The sequence below is a fragment of the Pongo pygmaeus genome, chromosome 6 (assembly GCF_028885625.2).
Source record: "Pongo pygmaeus isolate AG05252 chromosome 6, NHGRI_mPonPyg2-v2.0_pri, whole genome shotgun sequence".
Classification (NCBI taxonomy): Eukaryota; Metazoa; Chordata; class Mammalia; order Primates; family Hominidae; genus Pongo; species Pongo pygmaeus.
In genome coordinates, this window is record NC_072379.2 from 106,760,086 (window position 1) to 106,786,940 (window position 26,855).

Consider the following 26,855-nt stretch of genomic DNA (forward strand, 5'->3'; position numbering starts at 1 on the left):
GAGGCCTTTCTTCTGGAGATGGAAGGACAAGCTTCTAATCCCAGCTCTATCACGTTCCTACTGGGTGACCTGGCAGGTACTCCACCTCTCTGACTTGAGGGGTAAGTGGAGTAATAATGGTGCCTACATCATAGGATTGTTGTAAGGACTGAGTGAGAAAACCACTTCCTGCTGTATAGGAGAGCTGACTAAATGCTAGTCCCATTACTATTATTAGCATTCCAGCTATATATGAAGATAATATCTACTTGAACTTTTAGTATTTTGAAAATAAAAGTTATCAATAACAAACAAAAACCTTGTAAACTAGCTACGAATTGATTAGATATTCCCCTTTTAAGCTTAACACACTGGTTTCCTAGAACTAGGTACGTAAATGGATATGAAATACAAAGAACAGAATAAAATGTGTGGTTTTCTTAAAACATTATGATTTTAGCAAATGAATATCTTTAAAATATAGTTTAATACATTATTGTTGTTGGTTTCTTTTTAAAAACCACTTATGATTTATATTTTTTTAAACTGTAAAAACTGACTTTAAAAATCATAATGCTTTGTTAATGAAAGTCACAAAAAATACATTGTGTAATGTATTCTACAGGATATGCACATTTCTTTAAGAATGCATGGAGTGACTGAAAATAACATGGGGGTATGAACTACAGAGTGAACATGTACCACAAACAACTCTTGTTGAAATCTAAGTAAGCAGGGATTGTTCTCCATCTAGTGAGCAAATACCAATGTTCTTGCATTTCACATGAACATTTTTCTTTATTTTAGAAACTTCACTTTTTACTTGTATATTTTGTTAATATTCACATAAGTAAATATATACAGGCAGTAAAATTTGGTGTGATAAAAAATGTAGCATATGCATTGTACAAGTTCTTGTTCCATACAAATGTAATAATATCTGTATCAGTTGTCTAAGCTGACTGCAGGGTTCTGCTGGGTTGTAGGCCATTTTGAAATCAAGAATTGTGACTTTCTTTTCTTTTTTTTTTTTTTGAGACAGAGTCTTACTCTGTCGCCCAGGCTGGAGTGCAATGGTGCAATCCTGGCTCACCGCAACCTCTGCCTCCTGGGTTCAAGCGATTCTCCTGCCTCAGCCTCCTGAGTAGCTGGGATTACAGGCGCCCACCACCACGCCCAGCTAATTTTTGTATTTTTAGTAGAGACGGGGTTTCATCATGTTGGCCAGGCTGGTCTCGAACTCCTGACCTCAGCTGATCCGCCTGCCTCGGCCTCCCTAAGTGCTAGGATTACAGGCGTGAGCTACCGTGCCCGGCCAGAATTGTGACTTTCTTGTAAGTTCTTTAATCTTCAAAAGCACTTTAAAAATTTCAGTTTAACACTGAGGGAAAGTTTATACATGTGATATGAACAATTGAATTCTTTAAATAATATAAGTTAAAATTATATTTAAGTCTATTTTTTCTGACGGTTTTTGGTAATAATGTGGCTAGATGATTTGCTAAATTCCGTAATTCATTTGATATAAAGAACCAAAGACAAAAACCAAAACTCCCAACCCAACAGGGCCCCATAGAAAGACATCCATGCCCTACCCATAACACAGCTCCACCAGCCCCCATCTCCAGCTGGAGCACCTGGCGGCCTCCACCTCTGAGCGGGAGCCAGAACAGGTGTGGTGTGCGCCTCACCTGGGCCTGTCTCAAACACATCCTCTGAACTCACAAAACCAGAGTCCCCCACAGCACCAACTCGAACTTTGTATGCTGTTCCTGGCATTAGACCCTTTAACCCAAAGAAGCTCCGAGAACCATTTACAATTTCTTTTCTCCATTCTTCTTTGCCTATGGAAATTTTGCAAAAACAACACATTTGAATATTTTAAGGGACCAGAAGTCACTTAATGCTTCAAGAAAGGAAAATTATTTATAAGCTAAAGACAAGATGTAGGATGCTTAGGTTTACCATTTTAGATTATTATAAATGTAGTCATGTCAAACAAATCAATTAAAATGACCTACAAGAAAATATCCTCAAAGAAAAATAGACTGGGTATCTAGCTTGCTTATTAATTGTATATATTCCCATTGTATTAATTCTCCTCTTTAATACAAAGGAAGGTTCTTTATCTGCATCTTGCCTTATGAAACTGTTGAGTTTCTCTAAAGATGTTTCTCAAAAGAACTGTTATACATTAATTAGCTTAAGTGAACTATGGGAAGAATTATTTTTTACAATTCACAAGATGAATCTTTTAGTAAACTTAAATGCCTTCCAACATATCCAATTAATCGATTCAACCTTTCCCAAGTATTGGTTTTTCTAAAGGGATCATTTCTAAAAATATTTACTTGCATGATAAAGGCTTAAACAGAAAGTTGGACTCTGTTCAACATTTTGTCACAAATTTATTGGCCACCTCATATGTTCTATGTAAGCACACTGCACTTAGGAGGGGGGTACTGGCTTTTCATAAACTGCTGAAAGTGAAAGCTGCCCCATCTCCCAGTAGATGTGGCCAGTATCTACGAAGACTGCCTGACTTGAGAATACATCAAATGTTAAAACATAATGAATGCTCTCCCAAAGTATTAATTTTCTGCAGTTTCTTATAAAATTCTATTGGGCTAGTTAGGGCAAAATGAATACTTTCAAGTCAGTTTGATTTCTGTTACTTCAAGGTCCGATTTGGAAAAAAAAAACCATTTCTTCTTTCCTACTTGTACTTGCAAATATAATTATTCCTTCTTACTCTTGTTTATGTGTTGTGGGCACAGAACTAGTTTTAAGTACTATGATATGAAAATAACATACGTAATGGAACAGATGCCCTCTGTTATTAATAACATAAAAAAGCAATTCCTAGTTGTGCATATAATATGTGGTAGGCTGATGGTTCACTATAATTTTTTTAGATAACTCATTCATTTAATTGGATCAAGTTATTTTTCAAGATGATCCATAGTAAATTCTTAAGAATGTTTTTAATCTTTTAAAATGCATCCCCCAAATTAAAAATCGGGTAATGAAATTGTTTCTTACTGCCTGCTACACCATATTCAACATAAAAGTTCACATGCTCTGGTCCCTCATATTCCCAACTGATATTGGCATAGGTCTCAGCAGCTGCAGCAGTAAGATTGCTGATCCTGGGATTTACTGCTTGAACTAAACATACAATAGAAAAATAAAACAAACAATCATATTGCAGCACCATACACACGAGTATAAAATAAGTTTAAATACTCTGAAATTGTGCAAATAGAATTAAATAGAATTTACTGCTAAAATTTAGGGTTCACTCATGCTTTGTTTTTATTACAGAAAGGTTTTTGTTTCTTAAATTCAGCACTAGGAAATAAATTAATAATCAGAAATAATGACGCATAATATTAAAATTTGTGAGTTCTATTATATGGGTTCTGAACAATGTTAACTGTTGTCCATTAGATACAGTCCTGGGAAATGTCACCGTCTTCATTTACTAATGTGTGATGGAGAGGGGGATTGCTGAACAATCCCAGGGACAGACGTCGTCATGGAATGTCAGAGACCCCAAGGTAAAACCCAACACTATGTGACTACTTATCAAATCTATTTGTCATCTCAATGCAGGTCTTTAAAAAATCTGTGTTGGTGTGACAGAGAATGTCCCTTTGAACAGCGTTTTTGATCTGTTTTAAAAAACAGACTTCTTTGAGTATCACTGGGGAACTCAGGGACCCCAGGTAAGGAACCCCTGCTTTAGAGAATGATGGATGGTTAGGGTATGTTGGAAGAGAAGCTGCAAAAGGAATTTCCAGATGTGTTCTATCAGAAGTTAAGAAAGAATAAATAAAAGGAGTAAAAACTATTTCATGTAACATTTCCTAGAGAACAAGACATCTTACCTGTTAACTGTTTGTTACACTCATTTTCTGAAAAATCATAGTGCAACCTAAATAGCTTCTTAAAAATCCAAATTATGGAGACCAGATGATGCTACATGCTTGCTACTGGGTAAAGACAACATCTAAAGTCATTAAAAAATGTTATTTGAATACCTGAGGCAGGCAATTTTATCAGTCCTACCTCAATAGCTTAAACTAAAAATGAAACATTTACAGATGTGTTAACTTGGGTAGTTAAAAAAGAAGATCAATTTATTATCTCACATAAAATTTACTAGGATAGTCAATCAGACAGCATCAATGGGTTTACCAAGACACTAAAATTATATTCTAAGATATGTTTATAAAATGTAGAAGCTAAAGACCTTTGTTCAAATAAATGTAATAAAATTACATTTCTTAGAATTAAGAAAAGAAAGATATTAAAGCAGTTAAATAATGCTTTTGACTTTTGAAATACAATTCAACAACACATGCAAATTTTGTATCTCTTCGTGCTAAGCATGGGGAAACAGCAGAGGGCAAAACTGATTACTGAATTATGCAGAGTCTTTCTGTGGACCTAATTAATTTTAGTTTTCTGAGATTTTCTTCTTACAGGAAAAAATAATAGGAATATGATCAACCAATTACAGTAAATCTGCACACACGTGTAAAACATCGATGGCAACCCAGGAAAAACATTAATTTTCTTAAAAAATTTTGGAATACTGAAACAGGAATTTAATCTTGGAGTAATATGGAAGATGTTCAAGGCAGAACCATAATACTTCTAACACAAGACCATTTACTAACAGAAGAGCAAAATACTTCTAACGGAAGAGCATTTAGTTTCTTCTTATATTTTACATTGGTTTCTATGGGTGCTCCCTTCTCAGAGTTTCTTCTCTAAACTGTTTATTATTATTATTTTGTTTCTAGTTTTATTGAAATGAAATCATTATCTCTACGAGTATCGACTCTCCTATGTTCACTGCAGCATTATTCACAATAGTCAAGACATGAAAACAACCTAAATATCCATTGACAGATGAATGGATAAAGAAATTACCATATATATATATATATATATATATTTACACAATGGAATATTATTCTGACTTTAAAAAAAGGGAAATCCTGCCATTTGCAACAACATGGATGAACCCGGAGGATACTATGCTAAGTAAAATAATCCAGACACAGAAAGGCAAATATTGCGTGATCTCACTTAAATGTGTGTGAAAGGAAAATAAATCTTTGGGCCCCAAAATCACTAAGCTAAAGGGAAAAGTCAATCTGGGAACTGCTTAGGACAAACCTGCCTCCCATTCTTTTCAAAGTCATCCCTCTGCTCACTGAGATAAATGCGTATCTGATTGCCTCCTTCAGAGAGGCTCATCAGAAACTCAAAAAGAATGCAACCGTTTGTCTCTCACCTACCTATGACCTAGAAACTCCCTGCTTTGAGTTGTCCCTCCTTTCCAGACCAAACCAACGTTCATCTCACATGTGTTGACTGATGTCTCATATCTCCCTAAAGTGTATAAAACCAAACTGTGCTCTGGCCACCTTGGGCACATGTCTTCAGGATCTCCTGAGCTATGGGTATGTCACGGGCACATGTTCTCAACCTGGGCAAAATAAACTTTCTAAATTAACTGAAACCTGTCTCAGATTTTCGGGGTTCACATGTGGAATCTAAAAAAGTTATACTTAGAGAAAGAGTGTAGAATAGTAGTTGCCAGGGGCTGGGGTGGGGTGGGGGTTGGGGAAATGGGAGATGTTGGTCAAAGGGTACAAACTTTCAGTTATAAGATGAACAAGTTCTAGAGATCTAATGTACAGCATTATATTACTAATTATAGTTAATAATAAAGTATTATACACTGGAAATTTGCATTTAGCTTATTCTTAAAGGTACCCAGAAAAGATACCACAATTTCCTAAGGCATGCTGTTTAGCCACTTTTACCATAGATAATTTGAACTCTCCTTCCTTTTAATCCCCACTCATCCACCTTCTCACTCACAGAGCACCTATGTTGTACCATACAAGGGAGCTCTAGTGTCCCCTTTCTCTGGGCTTTCCCAATGGGCTGCTTCCGGTGTGCCTCTCCCAACTGTAAGTCTTCCTCTGAAGATACCGCCAGTGTAGTTACCTATATTTTAGCTGCTGAAACTACAACTCTTATCTAGCCACTTCTCTGTTTAAAACTCTGCCTACAGGTAAATACAAATTCCTTAGCAAAGCATTCATGGCCATTCAGAGCAGTTACCATCTGGCCCCGCCCACTGTTCCGGTCCCATCTCAGGGTCTTCTCTTTTCCACACACTCTCTACAAGTCAGCCTAAGTGGACCGCTTGGTATAACCCAGACATCCAGTATATTTTCAAACCCCATGTGCTTATGACCTCTACCAAGACTTTACACACTGCAACTCCCTGACTCATCTGCCAAAAATAAAACAAAACAAAAACTGGGCTTCAAGGCCCAGTTCAATATTATTTTCTTTGTGAAGCTTTTCCTGATCCTGCTTGGCAAAATAAATGGTTCACACCTCTATATTCAGATAACATTTTGCTCCACTTTCTAGTTTAGCGTCAATTTATTACTCTTTCTATATGTTGGTCTTACCTGCCAGATTTTAAGCATGTCAAGGCCAGGGTTTGTCTTACTGTCTTTATACACAGCTTCTTAAACAAAGGCGGGTGCATTTTATGTGCCAGAGAGACATTCACTGTTGAACTGATTGAACCTTCTATGCTTCTAGATATCTTGTTTTGTTTTCATATAGGCCAAAAAAAGAATTTTATTTTTTATTTACTGGTTCTTTACTCTAGTAAAATAATGTAGTGAGAGTCAGATCACAGAAGGGATTCACCACTAGCTGATCCTCAATGCTCTTCTCTGCTCACTCCTAATCGGTTGACCATAGTAGGCCTCAAGTTAGGTCAAGAATGCAGATTCCTGCCTTACCAGTTAGTTTATCCCTGTTTCTGTATTCCAACTAATTACCCTATAAAAGTATTTTGATGCTTGGTCCTCAGAGTGCCAGATTACATGCAATGGATATGGCACTGTGGATCATCAGCAATACTGGGAACATAAATCTTTTTGAGCTTGCACATTTTTGGTTCATTTCTATACATGCCTTCACAGTCTACTTCCTAGAATTCCAGACGCTGAAATCATTTATTTATTTATTTATGAAATGGAGTCTCGTTCTGTTGCCCAGGCTGGGGTGCAGTGCGCAATCTTGGCTCAGTGCAGCCTCCAGCTCACTGCAGCCTCTGCCTCCTGGGTTAAAACAATTCTCCTGCCTCCACCTCCCGAGTAGCTAGGACTACAGGTGTGTACCACCACGCCTGGCTAATTTTGGTATTTTTAGTAGAGATGGGGTTTCACCATGTTGGCCAGGCTGGTCTCGAATTCCTGACCTCAAGTGATCTGCCTGCCTCAGCCTCCCAAAGTGCTGGGATTACAGGCATGAGCCACCACACCCAGCCTCATTTAAAGAGACATAGAAATTGAAAAAATATGTCAATCAACTATAATTCCTATACAAATATTGAGAGCTTTAATCCAACAAAGAAAAGGACAAAAATAAATGACTCAAAGGTCTTGAGTATTTAATTATATTGAGGAGAATGGTAAGAAGAAGGGTTAGTATGGCATCATATAGTTAATTGAATTATCCTGGGTTTTCCTTCAGGTTTATAATCCTTTTGTAATTATACATTTGAAAACTTACGTTTCATTAACATCTCTTAAAATCTGTAAGAAAAGTTAAAAATGTAAACTCAGATGCATTTCTTTTCCCCTCTTTGACCAGAAATGAATTAAAACCGCTTTTCATGAAATCCTAATTCATAATAAAATCATATGAGATGTTGATTTTTTTTTTTTTTTTTTTTTTGAGATGGAGTTTTGCTCTTGTTGCCCAGGCTGGAGTGCAATGGTGCAATCTCAGCTCACTGCAACCTCTACCTCCTGAGTTCAAACAATTTTCCTGCCTCAGTCTCCTGAGTAGCTGGGATTACAGGCGCCCACCAACACACCCAGCTAATTTTTGTATTTTTAGTGGAGATGGGGTTCATCATGCTGGCCAGGCTGGTCTTGAACTCCTGACCTCAGGTGATCTGCCCGCCTCGGCCTCCCAAACTGTTGGGATTACAGGTGTGAGCCACCACGCCCAGCCATATTGATGCTTCTATAGCTAAGGATATCACATGTTTCCTCTCTATTCATCTCTTATTTATTCCCTATTGTCCTGATTTAAATAAAAATTTAAAAGATACACTTAAAAAATTAAAATTTGGAAGGATGGTGGAGAACTTTAATTTTTCTCCTGTCACAGAGCAGTTAAACTCCACATGGAGAAGGGAAATAGAGAAGAGGATAGAATTCATTTTCAGATTGAAAAAAATAAGTATTTTTAAGGAAGGAAAACCCAGGATCACAAATTATGCTTGAGCAGTTTAAAGTCTTACTGGCAAAATATCCTCTTATGTAAGCCATACTTAACTACTGCTATACTATTAAAATAAAACATATTAAAATTAAGGTCAGAGTTAGCTTTTTTCTCCCTTGTTTAAACGCTATTCTTTTCTTATCTGAGATCCAACAGATTTCAATACTGGGGGCTTAATGAACTTTCAGACACTCCATTTTTGCTTGTCTCTCTAATCATAAGTAGCTCACAATTCAAATTAATAACATCAAATGGTAAAACCAAAACTCTTTAAATATAGAATTTAGTTTTAATTTATTAAAAACAGATGTTTTTCCAGTGGAGTGCATATCTACTTCTAACGTGACAAGTCCATTGAGAATTCAGACTTGCTTCACAGACAGCCCTGCTGAAGCACAATTTCTCTGCTATCAGCTCTAGGCACAGCCACAGTGACATGTCCACTGCACAGGAAACAAGGTCAGGCTTTTAGCAAAATGCTCCAATTGAAGTTATAAAGCAATACATTACTGTAAAACAACTAATGATTTTAATTGATATCTAATTATCATAGGAAGGAAGTATACAAATAAATAGAAGTAAGTTTACATCATTCTATGATATAGAAATTTTGAATTTTTACAACTTTGTCCTTTCAAGTCTAAAAACACAAATATAAGACTCTTAAGATTACTGAAAATGGCTATAGTCCTTATTCAATAACTCCAAAATCTATCTGATTGATATTTTGTAATTTACCAAAGCTCTGAATATAAGCAAATTTCTAAGCAAATAGAATAAATCTATCAAGTCTAAGCTCACAAGAGTTGAATAACATAGGGCAAAGCACATTTTTCTCTTGGTCTTCCTTTTCTTCATTCCTGTTTATACTCACCTGATGTGCGAAAGCCAAGGAAAACCCCTGTACATGGGCATGCCACGTGAAAACAGTGCCCAGTGGCAGGTGCTCCACTGCTCTCTAAAAAGCTGACTGGTCAACCAGCAGCCAGGGGTCAAAGACTGGGGCATCTTTGGCATTGCCACTAATGGAAGACATATTACAACTTATTCAAGCACCATTCTCCCAACAAATCTTTCTGACCCAGAGAGCTGTCAGAAATAAAGAAGAACAAAATCCATTGTGGATTGTTGGCTATTACTCAGGAGGAAGAGACTTAGGCAGTTGGGTGAAGACAGGATGGGTGAGATAACACGTTTGAGAAGAGCATATGGGTCACCTGGAAGACTCACTTGTAAGTGACCCTAAGCTTGGGGAGACTTAGTCCCAAACCAGTTGGAGGGCATTGCTATGCTGTAATTCCAAATGGACGGTTTTGTGCAATGGCAGCCGAGTGTACACTGTGTCTACAAGGAGAGCAGCTAAATCAGAATAGAACACGAAGCTTGGTTGATCTGATTTCTACCAGGCTGTTTTCATCACAGGGCTAATATTTCTGAACCCCAAATAATGTGGCATGGCCATATAGAGGATCTGTGACAAATCCACCGTTTTGGTCCTGTCTGATCCAGCCAAAATCACAGTATTAGAAGCTAAGATTAGGATTTGTACCAGGGATAAGTCTCAAGAAAAAATTTTTGGAGAATTCAATATGTGGCTTTCTACTTGTAAAGAAAGGACTAGAAATTAATTTTAAAGCCAAGATTGGATGAGATCTTCTCTTCTTTTGGTGGTTCAAAGCATATTTTCTCTGTTTTACCCATGCTGCACTTCCCCATGTTTCACATTGCAAATTTCACACATGTATAAAGTCATGCAGATGAATTATTTTACCTTTGCCTGCACCTACATCAGGTGGAAGAATATCAGCTTTAATGAAGGGAAACAGAAATAGGACACTATATAGTTAGATGTAACACACCCATGAGCATGTATAGCGATACAAAAACACTTATTAAAATGCTAAAGCATGCAAGAAGAATGAAGTGTACCACATCAGGTATAGGGGACAAAGATATGTTGGTGTCCCCAAACTTATCCAGTATTCAAATCCAGTACCAACATTTTATCAGGATACCCACTTTGAATACCCAGTATTCAAACACATTACTTAAGGTGCATTATTCATACTTGTTGATTATGTATGAAGGCTTAGGATATTTCAAACCAATTTTTGGATAGAAATTGTCAATTTTTTATGCTATCAAAGATAGTCAAATGAATTATCCTTAAGCAACTCTACAATTTAGAGACATGCAAAACCAGAAAATCTTTTATAATATTTTTGATAATTTTCATTGAATCTCAAGATTTCAGAATAACTTTTTAAAGTATGAAAAGAAGTGTTAATTCCTTTTCTAAATACCGTAATGGGCTATTTTGCTTTCTTTGTACATACCAAAATGTAAAATCTTTTGCTCAAACGCAAAATAAGTGCACTCTTTAATAACTGTTTCGATTTCCTTGCTAGAAAATGTAAATCGATATGTGAACTAGAAAATTATTTCCAGTAAATCAGGACCAGAATTCGAATTACATATATTTGTGTGTATATAGGTGTGTATGTCTGTGTATGCATATATGTATTATATGTACGTGTACATATATATGTTTGTGCATGTATATAATATATAAAGTTGTAAACAGGAAACAACATTCCCCTGAACTTCAAACTCAAGTGTGGCAAATATTATGCTTACTCACTCCCACACTAAGATTTTAATATAAGTTTAAAAAAGTTTCACATGAGTTGAAAAATATCACAGTTAGTCCAATATGAACGAAATAGCTGATTACATATCAGAATGAGAAATTACAAATAAGTGTTTGCGTTAATCAGGTAAGATAGACACTCCATAGCAAGAAGGAAAAAGAAAGCATAAACTTAAAGATTTTTATTTCATGATGCTTATAATTATATGGATTTTATACATACCCATCTTACCTTCATCCACAGTTGTCACTGCTTCCTCTGTAATTTGACTTCCTGATCCTGCTGATGTTTGTGCATAGAAATAAAACTTATATCGAGTGCTGAAATTTAAATTTTTTAAAGTCCACCGTGTCTTGTTGGCAGGAATTTTCAAATCTACCAGAGGGCCTAATTCATGTGTGCTGTTAACTGTCAATAAGAAATAATGAACAAGTGCATTCTCCATTAATTGCTATAGGAAAACTATTATAAATAAATACGTCAACTAAAAATGTTCAACCTGGCTTACATTGACTTTTATAATCCCACTCACTCTTTGCCCAGCATAACTAAGTGATAACCTTTTAACAGCTCCTATGCTATGTTCTATCATATCATATTATATCATATCACATCATATCACAAGGGGCAATATGTTCTCTATTGGCTAATAAACTAGAAGAATTTTGTGGTTGAATCACAATAGAATTTTTTCCCCTGTGTTCTTGCAGGTGGAGTCGTATTGTTAAATAACCCCAAACATTTTTCTTCAGAGGACTTTTGCCAAAGGAACTATTTTCTATTTGTAGAAAATGCATATCTGATTTAATGACAGGACTCATCTAAACCCCACTCCTAAAGGTCTGTATTATTCTACAGATTACTTAATTTTTAATAACATAGACATCATTTTTCTTTAAAAAGTAAGATTTGAAGTTCTTTCTGAAGTAACACGAAGGTATATGTATATATTGTACAGATATAAAGTAAAACTAGCTTGTATTTTCTGATAACAGTTAAGTATTTTTAAAACTATATTTCTAACAGAAAGTTAAACACCACATGTTCTCACTCATAGGTGAAAGCTAAAAAATGTTCATGTCACAGAAGTAAAAAGTAGAACACAGGATCCCAGAAATAAAGGAAGGACAGGGGGAAGGCGAGATAGGGAGATATCAGTTAAAGGGAAGGCTGGGCGCGATGGCTCACGCCCGTAATCCCAGCACTTTGGGAGGCCGAGGTGGGCGGATCACGAGGTCAGGAGATCAAGACCATCCTGGCTAACATGGTGAAACCCCATCTCTACTAAAAATACAAAAAATTAGCCGGGCGTGGTGGTGTGCGCCTGTAATCCCAGCTACTCGGGAGGCTGACGCAGGAGAATGGCGTGAACCCGGGAGGCGGAGCTTGCAGTGAGCCAAGATCTCGCCACTGCACTCCAGCCTGGGCAACAGCGTGAGACTCCGTCTAAAATACATATATATATATATATATATAGGATACAAAATGATAGCTAGATACAAAGACTAAGTTCTGGTGTTCCATACACAGCTAGAAGGAGGATATTAAATGTTTCCAACACAAATAAATGATAAATATTTGAGAAGATGAATATGCGAATTCCCCTGATCTAATCACTATATGTATCGAAACATCACTATGTACCCCATGAGGAGGTACAATTATTTGTCAATTAAAATAATAAATAAAATAAACCATATTTCCCCTTCTCTTCCTCCCAACAGCTTACTTGGCTGATACTTTAAGGTGTACTCTGTCAAAATGCCATTCGGGTGGCTCGGTGGATCCCATTCCAAAGTGAGAGAGTCCAGTGTTGGATTCACAATCTTCAAAGACGACGGAGCACTGGGGACTTACAGTGAGAACTTACAGTCAACACAAAGATTTCGGAATGTTTCAACATGTATTAAATTGACATTTCACCGTGCTCACACGATTCAAGGTTTTGAGTTTCAGTAACTCATTCCTGATTCAGCTGAAAATACATTAGTACAAACCTGTGACAGGCACCCATTTAGTTATTCTCTTCCTTTTTCTCTCTTGTCATTTACATTTATACTCAATAAAACCATCCTCTCAAAACACATAATGACTTTGCCTTTAGATGGACTCAGACCTAGTATTTTAAAAAGAGGCAGTACTTGTTGGACGCATGAATGGTGTCTTAATAGAAACAAACTAGCTACCAAGTGAAACTATTCTAACCGGATCTGTGAGTGGACGCAGCTGTGTTCTGGACCATTAAGGACTGTTTTCTCCAACAAACCAGGTGTCTCCAAACAGTCAGAATGCCCTGCCTGGTGGGCCTTGGGCCAGCACACCCAGGTGCAGAGACGTTCTTATCCTGAGAGCTGACAGCTGCCCAGGATCTGGTAGTGAATGGACAAAAGCCCAACCTTGGCACACCCCTGGCCCTGGGGAAGGCCCGAGGGGTCTCAGGTTCTCTGTGGCAGAGGCTGGCAAATCACCGGAGGAAACATGTCTGCTCATCTTTTATTCACTTCCTCATGAAGATGATGGCTGGTGGCAGCTGTCTCTCACAATGGTTACCTCCCCTACCACTGCCCCTGGAAACTAACTAATGGAACCACTCTCCCTATTGTCACTCTAGCCAAAAACCAGAGTCAACCTGAACTTCCCTATCTGCCTCATTTCCACCATCTCCTCAGACACTAACTCCACTCCCTTAATCTAAACCATATCCATTTCTTCCTATCCCCATCTTCTTTTCCATTTCCCTGCTTTAGGCCCCTAGATGTCTTTGGTCCTAAAACCATGCCTGGCACATAGTTCTAGGCTTCTAAGCTTCCCCAACCCAGTAAGTAGTTCTTTACTTTAGGGGATCACAGACCCTTTTGAGAATCTGATGACAGCCATAAACACTCCCTGGAAAAATATACACACATCTTGCACACAATTTTAGGAGGCTCATGGAGCTCATTAAACCCATTCATTGACTCCCTAAGGGACTACAGTCCCCAGGTTGTGAAAACATTGAGTAGGAAGAGCCCTGACTCTCTAAGGGACAGTGAGATTGAGGACAAAAACTTATAATGAGATGGGAGCTGGGACACAGGGTGATTCTCAGAGGCTGCTGGGCAGCTGCCTGCATCATGAATTTTTCAATCAGCAGCCAGGGTGGGGTGCATCTTCTGTGAACTTCTTTTATCAACAACAGCTAAGCAAGCTACAGAAGCTATCTGGCCATTGTCATAGTGGCATATTGTTGCAAAATTTAAAATAGGTAAAGCCCATTTTATTGCCTTTTCAAATCCTCATCCTTTTTACTACGTGGGCCCCTCTTTCCCTCACCCACGAGGCTCCCTTGTCCCTGTGTCTAAATTCCTTCTCCCCGACTCCTGAATCAATATACATTTGGTCCTTCCTTATTCCCTCCCTTGCAGTTGCCCATATCTGCAATGACTTTTCCCTCCTCTTCCCAATCCACTTGGGTCAAGACCTGCAACCTTCGAACTCAGTTCAACTTTCTAATACATTAGAAAAGTGCACTAAGAAAGAAGCTATAGAAGTAAACTATAACTTATAGAAATATTTTCCTTTCCAGGTGTTTTTGTTAGATTATCTAATTTGGTTCTCATGCTTTTCAGATGAGGCTACTGACACTCAGAGAAGTTATGGAACCTCTTTCAGGTCAGAAAGTTAATGATCCAAATAAATGTCAAAGTAACAAGGTTTCAGACAACGTGTGTGGAGAAAAATTTTAAGTCACGGGAGAGGGCATTTCAGAGCAGCATTTTGCATTCTGAAGCCTTCTACGTACACTTAGGCCCACATATGATCTGACATTTTGGTAGCTTTGTGTGTGCTGTATTCATCTATGGAAATTTCAATCACATTTGGCTTCCAGAATATACTCTGATCAGTAGCCCTTCTGTCAGGCAAAACCTCTCAGGCCATGCCATATGTTCCTGAGATCTTAGAGACACATCCATTCCATACCTCCTTCTGGAGTATTAAAGACTCTGTCAGGGCTGGCTGGGCCCTCCCCTTTCCCATTGACCACTCGGACGTTCAGTGTGTAGTGGCTAAAGGGCTCTAGCCCCGGCAACATGCCATGAGTCTTGCTGCCTTGGAAGGTGAGGATCTTTTTCTCAATGTGACGTCTGTTTCTTTTAGATGAACTCTGTGTCTTCCAATAGTAAATCTGAAACAGCAAGAACAAAAGTCAGGAATGCACAAAGGAGCAAACAAGATTCCTTATGCTCACAAAATTGAAATTGTTGTTTTTCCAGAAAATTCCCTTGGTATATTTTAGAAGAAAATTACTAGCAAAACTGATGGATATTGATTCTGAGGCAAGAGGAATAGAAGCCCATAGATAATGAGGGAAATTAAATTACAACCACATGACAAAGCTGGGCTACTACTGTCGTAGGAGTCTAAGGAAAATGAAAACAGCACGAGACCCATATGGTTTTCTCTAGAACATGAGGCAAATGGAGGACAATAGGATTTAAGTCTTTTACTTGTATAAAATATTCTAAAAATAAAAATTACTGCCCAATGTTTACATATTTTTCTAGAACTAATACATATTCACGTACAATCTATCATTTAGTTTAATCCTAAACACCACAGTGAGGCTTTTATTACGTTATTCATATGGTGCAGATGAACGTGTGGGCTACTAAGTGACTTTCACAGCCACAGAGGTATCAAGAGCCACGGGGGATCCTCCACTGAAAGTCTAGAATTTTTCCACTAAATCAAACTGTATCACTTAGTTTAAAATACTTTTTTTTGTATTCGATTGCAGGCATAGGTTTTGGAGAGATGGATAAGAAAGTGTTGATTAATTTTGGTCACAAATCCAGAATTGTTGTTTACTAAGTCCTCTTAAATTCTTAGGAATTTAATGGCATTTTCAGGAGAAGTCAACATTTATATGGAATCTGGCAATGCTGGGGGGAAAAAAAAAAAAAGTTGAATGTGATGTAGTACAAAAAGTAACCTCTAGGGGTCAGGCTTAACAAATCAAAGTAGTGACTGTATGCTTGGCTGCCTATCAGTAAAAAATCTCTATGAAATCAGTGCCTTTCAAGAACAAAGATAATGGATATTTATCTTTCAGTACTTCTCAAGAACAAAGATAATGGATATTTATAAGAATGACCTAGCTAAGAGTATATGGTCTTAAAGTATATTCTGAATTATTTTAAAAATGTGTAAATGATTATCAGGATAATTTTGTGTGTTCAACACGTGGTCCATATTGCTTTAAAGCTGGCTACAGTTGGTAATATTCTAGGTCTTTAAAAAATTAATTTTCCCCATTTTGTATACATACTTAGTTGGTAGAATGTTAGATCATCAGTGGGAAACATGGAGAAAACTTTTTTTTTTTCTTATTTTGGATGCAGTGAGATTTCAAGTCAACTCTGGCAGTGGCTACCTGAGGCAATGAGCCAAATGAACTCTTCAGTCCACAAGTTCACAAAGCAATGAACCAAATAAGCCCCACCTCCTGTGGTGTGCATGACAAGTGGCATTCGCTGTTGCCCTTACTAAAGAAAACCACAAAAGATCCCCCTCCACTTGCCCGATAGCCTTGTAGGTGTCCTCGGATGCTTTTCAGAGGTACTGGGTCCCAGTGCACCTCAGCTAAGGTACTGTTCACCACATTCACACGCACGTTCCCAGGAGCCACCATTGGGACTAGGAAAAGGACAGGGAAGCGGTAGAAGTATCAATGTTATTTTTAATTTCATCCATAAATAGGACTATCTCTAATAATTTTGGCTTGAAGCATACTGCAGACCTATTCTATGGATTATTAAGGCTTGAACACAGATTTTGGGGTATCTATTTGGCTTTGTGAGAGATTTTTTTTTTTTAAGAGATGGTGTCTTGCTATGTTGCCCAGGCTAGACTCAAATTCGTTGGCTCAAGGGATCCTCCCACCTCAGCATCCTGAGTAGGAAAACAAGATTTTTAAAAAAGTAAAATTTACCCTTGAACAACACAGGTTTGAACTGCATGGGTCCACTTACACTTGGATTCCCCCCACCCCCCCCAAAAATACAGTCAGCCCTCTACATCTGCAGGTTCTGCATCTACAGCCAGAGAAGATGGAAAACACAGTATTCCTGGGTGCAAAACCCACGGACACGGAGGGCTGATTTTTCATATAGGAGGGTTCCATAGGGCTATCTGTGGGACTTGAGTATTTGCAGATTTGGGTATCCAAGGCAGGGCATCCTGGAACCAATCCCCTGTGGATACCAAGGGACAACTATACTGCAATCACCTTGAACGTTCTGAACTTCTCTTTCTTACACAGCAGGCTGTTTAAATTCAGAGAAGTCGTGCAAAATAATTGCCACCTTCCTCCCTTGCAACCTGAGCAGCTCTGGAAATGGCCTTGGGCTTGCACCTTGGTAAGTCTGTTTTGCTGGGGAAAAGTAGAAAGGAAATGGCATCACTTACGGTCTTCTCCAGAATGTCCCATGACTACAGCTGGCTCGGGGGCAAACCCCACGTCATTCAGGGCCTGAACTTTGATCAGGTATGGAACAAAGGTTGGCGTGCCTGAGACAATATATTTGGATACATTTGCCACAACCACAGATGTCCATTCATCATCACCATCTTTCTGGCGCCAGCTAACTTTGTACTGAAGGCCTGGCCCATTAGATTCGAAACCATTCAAGGGCTACAAGGAAAGCCAAATAACCAGAGCTTGTAACACAAATCAACTGCACAATCTTTTACAGGAACAGCAAATTCAATTCCAAGACCTACAGAAAGTGATCATTGAAATACTAAAACACAAGCTATTAACCATTTTCTCCAGGGACCTTCTATCAATTGTGCATTTGCAATGAGATTCAAAGCTTGTTTGGGATCAACATTTCAAAGGTTGTAAATTACTATCTTGATGCAATAAATACCATATAAACCTTTCAAAGTCTGGCTCTACCGTCAAGGATGGTGATTCTTCAGACATTTCGGTCACATAGAATCCTTTATATATTCCTGTTTGTGCAATAGTACATCATTGTCCATTTTATTTGCAGATGGAAACTTACAGACTGTTTTCCTCTTTATTAAAAAAAGGCTAGCCTGTCATTCTGTTGTTTCTACAGGTTTGTATAAATATAAGTATGTACATATATGTATACATATCTAAGTATGCATGTATGGATCTATCTAAAATAGGTTTTGAATTATGAGTAAATATATGTTAATTTTCCAAATCCGGAAAACACAGATAAGCTTTCCCCACTAAAGAAGTTAACTGCTGGGAATGGCTTGGTGGTTCTTTTTTTCTTTTGAGATGGAGTCTTGCTCTGTCACCCAGGCTGCAGTGCAGTGGCGTAATCTCCGCTCACTGCAACCTCCGCCTCCTGGGTTCAAGCAATTCTCCTGCCTCAGCCTCCTGAGTAGCTGGGATTACAGGCATGCAGCACTACACCTGGCTAATTTTTGTATTTTTAGTAGAGACGGGGTTTTCACCATGTTGGTCAGGCTGGTCTCAAACTCCTGACCTCATGATCTGCCCGCCTTGGCCTCTCAAAGTGCTGGGATTATAGGCATGAGCTACTGGCCCGGGCCCCGGCCCCAGGTGGTTCTTTATGATAACACTAGCTAGCATTTTTTTGAGCACGTGTATATGCTAGGCACTGTTCTAGGTGCTTTATATGTATTAGCTCCTTTAATACTGTGAAATTGGTTCTATTATTACTCCCATCATACAGATGCCTAACAGAGATGTTAAACAACTGGACTCAGATCACAGAGTTAGTGGCAGAGCTGGGATTTGCACCAAATCATTTTGACTCCAGAGCTCAAGCTTTTAGCAACTATATAATACTGCCTCTTAAGTAAAGATATATATGTATCTTTATATATTTATATATATATATATTTTCCCCAGAAATAGGTGAAATGAGATTTTAATGTAGATATTATTTTCAAACAACTTTTTCACTCTAAAAAATAGCAAACAAATTTGAAGGCATCATAGCTCACCTTCCACGTAATCACCAAATTATCAGGCTCTGATCCCAGTCCTTCCACAGCTGTGGGGTTTTTATCTGGTTCTGGAAGTTAAGCAGCCACACATGTGTAAGCTTTGGCCTTTTGCAAAGGGTGGAAAACTTTTTTATTATATTTCGTACCCTAGAAGTCCCGCTTTCCCGCTTTACCTGAGGCTTTCGTCAAATACTGCTCAGACACCTCGCTGGGCAAGCTCTTCCCGATGCTGTTCACTGCCATCACGCGGAAGGAGTAGTTCACATAAGGAGACAGCTTCAGCTGGGCTGTGGTCTGTGTTCCAGAAACTTCAGTTTGGTGGTGCCACAGCCCTGGCTCGTGCATTGCATCTTCATATTCGATGATGAATTCTGGTCACGACACACACACACCAAACCCAAGGCCATGAATTCAGTCAACCCAGGGGTAGCTGCTATCAATAACTAACAGGGCAACCCAACACGAGCAACCAAACATGAATTATTTTACTTTCAAGAAAAATGCCATTAAAATATTTTGATTTCAGAGTTATCATTATCCTCAACACTTGAACACACATGGATAACATTTTAGTGGAAAAACGGTATCTCACTGTATTTAATTTAATTTCTCCTATTACAAAAAAATTTGACCACCTTTTCATATATTTAAACTTTTTAGGGATATATGGATTAATTCTAAACAGTTTCAGATTTTACCAAATCTGGTATTCTTTCTCTAGCATGCTGAATTTAGTTACTTAAAACTGTTTAGAATTAATCCATATATCTCTAAAAAGTTTAAATATATGAAAAGATGATCAAATTTTTTTCATAATAGGATAAATTAAATATAGTGAGTGCCATTTTCCACTAAACATATAGGCAATAATCAAAGGTTTAACACACTTTGTTGACTATGACACAAGGAATCAAGCATTCTCTGACTTTGTAGGAAGTGTAAGTTGGGACAACTTCTATATAAGACAATTTAGAAAATCTGTCAATATTTAAGGCACATACTAAATTTCACTTCTAGCAATTTATTTTGAATAAATGGACTCACACAAATGGCTCAAACACACATGAGAAATAATTTACATTGCAGTATTATTTGCAATTGAAACAACCTAATTGCAAACAACCTAAATATCCATCAACAGGACACTGACTAAACAAATTACACTAGGTCCACACAATGGAATACTCTGAAGCTGTTAAAAATGACTGTCAGCCAGGTGCAGTGGCTCACACCTGTAATCTCAGCACTTTGGGAGACCCAGGTGGGTGGAGTCCAGGAGTCTGAGACCAACCTGGGCAACCTAGCAAAACCCTGTCTCTACAGAAAATTAACTGGGTGTGGTGGCGTGCACCTATAGTTCCAGCTATGGGGGAGGCTGAGGTAGGAGGATCACCTGAGCCCAGAAGTCAAGGCTGCAGTGAACCATGATCAGGCCACTGCACTCCAGCCTGGACAGAGTGAAACTCTGTCTCAAAAAAGAGAGGGGCGGGGGGGAAAAAAAAGAATAGCGCTGTTCCATGCGTACTGAAATGGAATGATTTCTAAAGTGTATTATTAAGTGAAACCAAGCAGCCAAGCAGGGGATAGAATCATGTGTGCTGGATACTATGCTTGTGTAAATGTAAAACAAAATCACTACAACAAATAAACAGACATATTCGCTTGCATATAAATGCATATTACCTCTCAGAGAATATAAACCGATAATATTGGTGTGGCCAGAGGAGGTGGGAGACAGAGGCGGGAGGAAGACATAGTTTTCAGTGCATACCCTCTGCGTCTACTAAAATTCTGTGGTATGTACACACTTTACCCTTGTAAAATAATGGGTATTTGGATATTCACTGATTGCCTACTATGTGCCAGGTACCATGATATGCACTATAAACACAAAGATGAACTAAAAATATTATATGTGTTGCAGTGGTTCAAAACTAAGTCCTTGGAGTTCTCCTTTCAATCTACATTCATCTTTGGATGATCTCCAGTCCTATAAATGGATGACTTTCATGTTTACATCTGTAGCCCAGACCTCTTCTCTGAACTGCAGACTCAGGAAGTCCAATTGTCTGCTCGACAATTCCACTTGGTTGTCCATGACAGCGTCTCAAACTGGATAGTACCAAAACTAATTCTAATCTTCCTCTCCAATTGATAGTGACAACCCAGGACAAAATCTGGCATCCTTATTTCCCTACTTCTTCCACACTCTTGGTAGTACAATGGCCTGTACCATTAAAATATATCCAAAATCTGACCATTTCTCAGTCTATTCCAGGCCACCCTCATCTCTTGTGTGAATTATCACATAACCTCCTAACTCAGTAGTTCCCAAACTTTCTTGGTTCATGGTGTACTTAGTGTCTCCGTAATTTATTTTTCATGGCTCCCTTCGGCGAAAAGAATTACCTAATGTTTTCATGTATTAAGTAGCTAGGTTCATACAACTTTATATGTATTTATATCTTAAATAAATGTAAACAATTTAAACAATTTTAAATCTATTTATATCTTAACAATGTAAAGCTTCTCTTATATAAGTTCTCAAACCTTGTAAACAGATTGGACACCACCTTGCACATTTCCTATTCCCCACTGATTTCCATGTGGCACTTGCTTTTTATCACAGCAAACGCTTTGCAGAGATATAACATTATCACAAAATGACATGGGATATAAAGTTGAACCTGTAATCTGCCTCAAGCTAATTTCATGTGATGTTTGACAGATGTCATTGTGTTTTTTTAATATCAGAATTTAAAAGTTAAAACTTTAAAATTATTCCAAGGAAGGTACCCCTGTGAATTCACTGAGGTACCACAGGGCACTTCAGTGCACAGTTTGGGAACCATGGTCTTACCCAGTCTCTCTGCTTCCCTTCTTGTTCTTCTATACACTATTTTCAATAGACAAGCCAGAGTTATTCATTCATCACTCCTCTGTTAAAACCCTCCAAGGGCTTTTCCATCTTCACAGTGGCATACAGGACCTTGCACAATTCCCACTCTACACACCCACCGCCTAACTCTTCACCTCTTTGACCTTCTCTCCTCCCTCACTTTCCCTTTTTCATTTCACTGCAGCCACACTGGCATCCTAGCAGACACGCCCTGTCTTAGGGCCTTTGCTCTTTTCCTTTGCTCTTGCTGGAAAGTTCTTCCCCTAGACAACTGCATAGTGTGCTCACTGACCTCCCTCCCCTGTCTTGATTGACATATTCAAATATTCTTTCAGTGTGGCCTTTCCTATTCACACTATTCACAATTATACCCCTAGCTCCACATCTCTTTCTGCTGATTTGTTTTTTGCATGCCCTAAACACATATAAACACAATCATATGTATCAACAGATATATATGAGTTTGAGTCCTCTAGGGAGCAAAGGCTAAGACAGAATTAGAAGTGCAAGAGGTGGCCGGGCACAGTGGCTCATGCCTGTAATCCCAGCACTTTGAGAGGCCGAGGCGGGTGGATCACGAGGTCAGGAGATTGAGACCATTCTGGCTAGTACGGTGAAACCCCATCTCTACTAAAAATACAAAAAAAAAAAAAAGTAGCTGGGCGTGGTAGTGGGCACCTGTAGTCCCAGCTACTAGGGAAGCTAAGGCAGGAGAATGGCGTGAACCCGGGAGGCGGAGCTTGCAGTGAGCTGAGATCGCGCCATTGCACTCCAGCCTGGGCAACAAAGCGAGACTCCATCTCAAAAAAGAAGAAGTGCAAGAGGTCTATTCGGGAAAATGTCCATAGAAGAAAAAAGGGAGAGGTAGCAAGGAAGCCTGAAGGAGGGAAGACCTTCAGACCACAATGCTGGTCTGACATCTGTAACAGGAAGAGGGGGAGAGAAGGAGGAGTGAGTAGGAGGAGCCTCAGACTACAGTATAGTATAGCTCTGGGATAGTCTCAGCCAGGTCAACCAGGAGCCCAAAGTACAGTCTGCACAGGAGGAGTTCTGCATTAGGCACGTGTGACCTCTGGGACCTTTGCTGTGCCCAGTCACTGGAGCACCCCAAAGAGCGTGGCCTCATGTGAACTCTGCAGTGGAGCCTTAGAGAAGGAGAAGTAGATGGAGGCTGTGGGTTAACACTCCTTACAGCAGGTTCGCTCTTGAAGGTAGATCTGAGTCCTCTGCATGTGTGTGTGTGTGTGTGTGTGTGTGTATATATATATATATATATGTTTACGTGCAGATATAATGACATTATACTTAATAATGTATTATTAATTTTATCTTATTTATGTCTTCATCTAAAATATAAGCTCCATAATCACAGAGATTTTTGACTATTTTGTTTTAGAACAATGTCTGGCACACAGTAGGCACTCAAAAATATCTGTTGAATGAATAAGTAAATGAAGGAAAGAGTAGAAATGCCTGAAATCTAATGGTATTATTTTAATATAGGAAAAAAGAGTCTCTAAGCCATCTAACCAGCTAACTCTGGCTAATGTAGCCAATGAGCTAGAAGACTGGGCCTGGATGAATTTGTGTTCTGATCAAGGACACCGAACACTCAAGTAGGGAAAAGAGTACCATTAAACAACACAAGATAGAGGAAGGGCTTTTGTTAAATTTTAGTGGAAATATTCTACTTTACCAGGAGGTGCAATAAATCAACATACCTATCATTTCAGAATCATCTTAGGTAGTCATCAGAAAGGAATTTAGTCTTCCTGCAGTATATGCCTGAAGGTAATAATGTATTTCAGGCATGTGACCTGATTGTGTCTGCCTCTTAAGTATCTCTTTGGTTTTACAATTAAACTTCTAAGCTTACCTATAGTCTAATTTTATTATGCTCTTCTAGTATCCTTATGACATTGTCCTTCCTTATTTCCTAGGCCCTAGGCTTATGTCACCAAGGTGAGAAGCTCACATTGTTGAATGGGCAACTTTGTAGCAGGGACTAATGGAAAGAAGGAGACCTAGGTTGGAAGTTAAGGTAGAACCCGTTATCTACGCCCAGTTCTGTTACCAACAGTGGGTTGAAAAGTTACTTTACTCATCAAGTCTCAGTTTCCTAATACAAAGACAGAGCTATTCAGCACCTGCTCCTCCTAACCTTTTCTCCCAGAAGAAATGGGCAAAATAAACAACTAACTTAAGGTGTATCTTCCTACATGGTAGATATTTAAAGTGATTTTTATGGATCTTAAACACAAATGACAGTGTATTTGATTAACCAACATCTTCAGCAATTAAGGGGTGTCCTATTCTAGGTGTAACCAGGAATAGTTTCAGCTCTGAAGAGAGGAAGGACATAAATAAATATTTTTGTTCTTTCAGTAATGAAGCAGAGAATCCCAGTAAATACCTTTGTGAGGAAATTCAGTTGACTGTTACAAAGTGCTTCAAACATGGCCATTTAGTTGACTGGTAATAGAGCAAATAATACCACATACTTGTAATGGGGCTATTGTTGTCATCGCCTGGGGTCCATGACAGCTGAACACTTTTGTCAAGTTGATCTGTCAGTTCTAAGTCAAAGGGAGGATTTGGGACATCTGTAGACCAAACATACACACATCATGGTCACCCATCCATCTTTAAGAGGCTCTCCTTTACTCGTGATACTATTCACAGAGGGGACATCTTAAAGACACAGCACACTTGATAGTCAATGAGCATGCAACTGAAAGGAAATGTGCACAGCTGAGGCTGCTGGGAACACACGAACACACACAAGATAACCCATCAATGAGTTCTGCTCACTTGTTTTTCAAAGGAAACGAAAGCATTTGTAACCAAACCCAGTGAAGCAGACACATGTGGTTCATCAGCACTCTCAGCGTTTCTTCTCATAAACATGAATGGGCACAAACATGAAAAATAATAAGCTTAATTTCTAATACATGGGAAATAGAGAAAGCAACTGCTGAAAAAAGAAATATAGGCAAAAAAAGGTGCTGTTTAAAGAAAATTCAAATGTTCTTTCTAAAAAAATGCTGAATAACAGATTTTGGGGCTCTGAAAGAATCTTTATATTTTGCGTAAGAATGCTGAAATAGATGCTATGGAGGTAGCCCTCAGCATGCATAAGTGTGTTTACTCCCAGAAGACAACAGCATATAGACAGACACATGTTGGGATGAAGGTGTCCTAGAAGCATGTCTGCCTCTTCTAATGGTGCTTCTGAGATCCAGAGAGTTACTGTTCCCCCCAGGCCTTTATTTGACCTTGCTCCTAGGAGCATCTCTGGCTCTTAGGGGACCAGAGACCATACAAATATATATGCTTTTTTTTCTTATCAGTCATAAGGCAGTAAATGTCTACAAAGCACAGGTTTTATATTGGATAATTAGATACAATATTAATAATATTGTGCAAAACCAGCTGTGATGCCAAAAATTGATTTTTGTATTGATGTACTGAATAAAGATGAAGGTTCTCTAAATAAAAAGATTTCTGGAAATGATTTCTGACTTATTTTCCAGATTCTAAAAAGCCACACAACATAAATGTGCCCCTCCTTTTGGTCTTTCTTGAGTGATCTGTCTTTTGTTAACACATGGTGAGTCGGTTTTCTCTGATATAAAAGTTAAATGTTGTTCTAAACATCTATTTTTCCCCATATACATTTCTTGAAAATGGAATCCCAAAACAAGATTTTTCCCAAACAACTTTTAATAAATTGAGATGAAAGCCTAATTTGTAGACTCATATTAGAAATAGCTTTTTCATTCTGTAAAATGTGGATGATGGCTTTTGAAAAAGCACTATGCTACTTTACAAGGAAATTGCATCAAAGAGGGACTTTTATCAAATGAAGTGATTTTATAATAGCACATGAACTATTTAGAAAGAACTGGCAACGAACTTGGTGAAAAATCTGTGGTTATGATGAAGAAATGATTCATTGTCAGTAAATGGGTGACACAACATAACAACTGACAGAGACCTTTTCCTTAAGAAACACAATTACGTGACATAGAAAAGAAAGTTATGAATATTTTCTGCAAATGTGAAATTGTTTGACAGAAAACAGAGAAAGAAGACTCATATTAGTTTACCGTAAACGGGAGCTGGAGTTGGAGTAGGAGCTAGAAAGGACATTAATATAAAGGATTTTAATCAAAATTAGTAATGGAAAGATACAAGATAGCACAAGATGACAAAGATTGTACATTATTCAAGGTTATAAAATTAAGCCTATGCTTAGCTGTGAGACACAGCATTGATAAACATGCAGTAACAATTTAGGAAAAAAACCTTCAATCTTAGATACAAGCAGATCATTTCTCCTTATTTTATTACAAAAAAAGGTTACTAATGTGCATATCCACCATTTCACCCAGTGCTGCTACACAGCATATTTATACTGAAATTATTGCCTCCAAGGCATCTTTCAAAGAAGAAAAACATGGGTATGAACTCACCCATGCATATTAACAAGCAAATATTTGATATTTACAATTTTTATCTTATTTTTTATTTTCAACCAAATGCAGGGAAGCCAGTTGTGCTATTTTTGTTTTCGTTCTTACCAACAACGCTAAGCACAGCGCTGGCGGAGACGCTGTCCAGAGTGGTGTTGGCCACACACGTGTAGGTCCCGCTGTCATCGTCACTGACATCAGCTACCACTAGATGATCCTTGTCAACAGTGAACCTGTGGATAGAATGCATTCAGAGTAGCTGAAATGGACATGCAGCCATACCGTATAAATGCTTCACTGCCAGGAAAAAAAACTGTAAATTTGATAAAGGAGAAAGATGGTAAACATTTTCAAAAGTTAGAGCAAAATACATATCACTTTAAGAATGATTAAAGTTGAAAAACAATGAGAATTAATTAGAATCTTGGGTTAGAAGGGATAAGTCCTCTGGTACAGTATTTTTCAACCAGGCCTCTAGAGCACGGGTCCCCAAACCCTGGGCCAAGAACTGGG

The 26,855-nt window shown here is 38.3% G+C and overlaps 1 protein-coding gene across 32 annotated transcripts in view; it reads right to left on the minus strand.

Moving 5' to 3' along the window:
* NRCAM (neuronal cell adhesion molecule) overlaps positions 1-26,855 on the minus strand; it is a 314,317-nt gene that overhangs the window by 23,652 nt on the left and 263,810 nt on the right. For 10 of the 32 annotated variants that reach the window (XM_054494267.2, XM_063667718.1, XM_054494259.2 and 7 more), the window contains 13 exons: positions 26,451-26,575; positions 25,977-26,006; positions 24,369-24,470; positions 19,142-19,339; positions 18,966-19,036; positions 17,421-17,646; positions 16,534-16,649; positions 14,934-15,138; positions 12,703-12,825; positions 11,196-11,381; positions 10,094-10,129; positions 3,022-3,147; positions 1,671-1,823 (listed from right to left, as the gene is read on the minus strand). In XM_054494267.2, coding sequence (XP_054350242.1) covers positions 1,671-1,823; positions 3,022-3,147; positions 10,094-10,129; positions 11,196-11,381; positions 12,703-12,825; positions 14,934-15,138; positions 16,534-16,649; positions 17,421-17,646; positions 18,966-19,036; positions 19,142-19,339; positions 24,369-24,470; positions 25,977-26,006; positions 26,451-26,575 — 1,697 coding nt within the window. The remainder of the gene's footprint in view (positions 1-1,670; positions 1,824-3,021; positions 3,148-10,093; positions 10,130-11,195; positions 11,382-12,702; positions 12,826-14,933; positions 15,139-16,533; positions 16,650-17,420; positions 17,647-18,965; positions 19,037-19,141; positions 19,340-24,368; positions 24,471-25,976; positions 26,007-26,450; positions 26,576-26,855) is intronic. The other 22 variants (XM_063667720.1, XM_054494262.2, XM_054494263.2 and 19 more) reach the window with 10 other exon arrangements.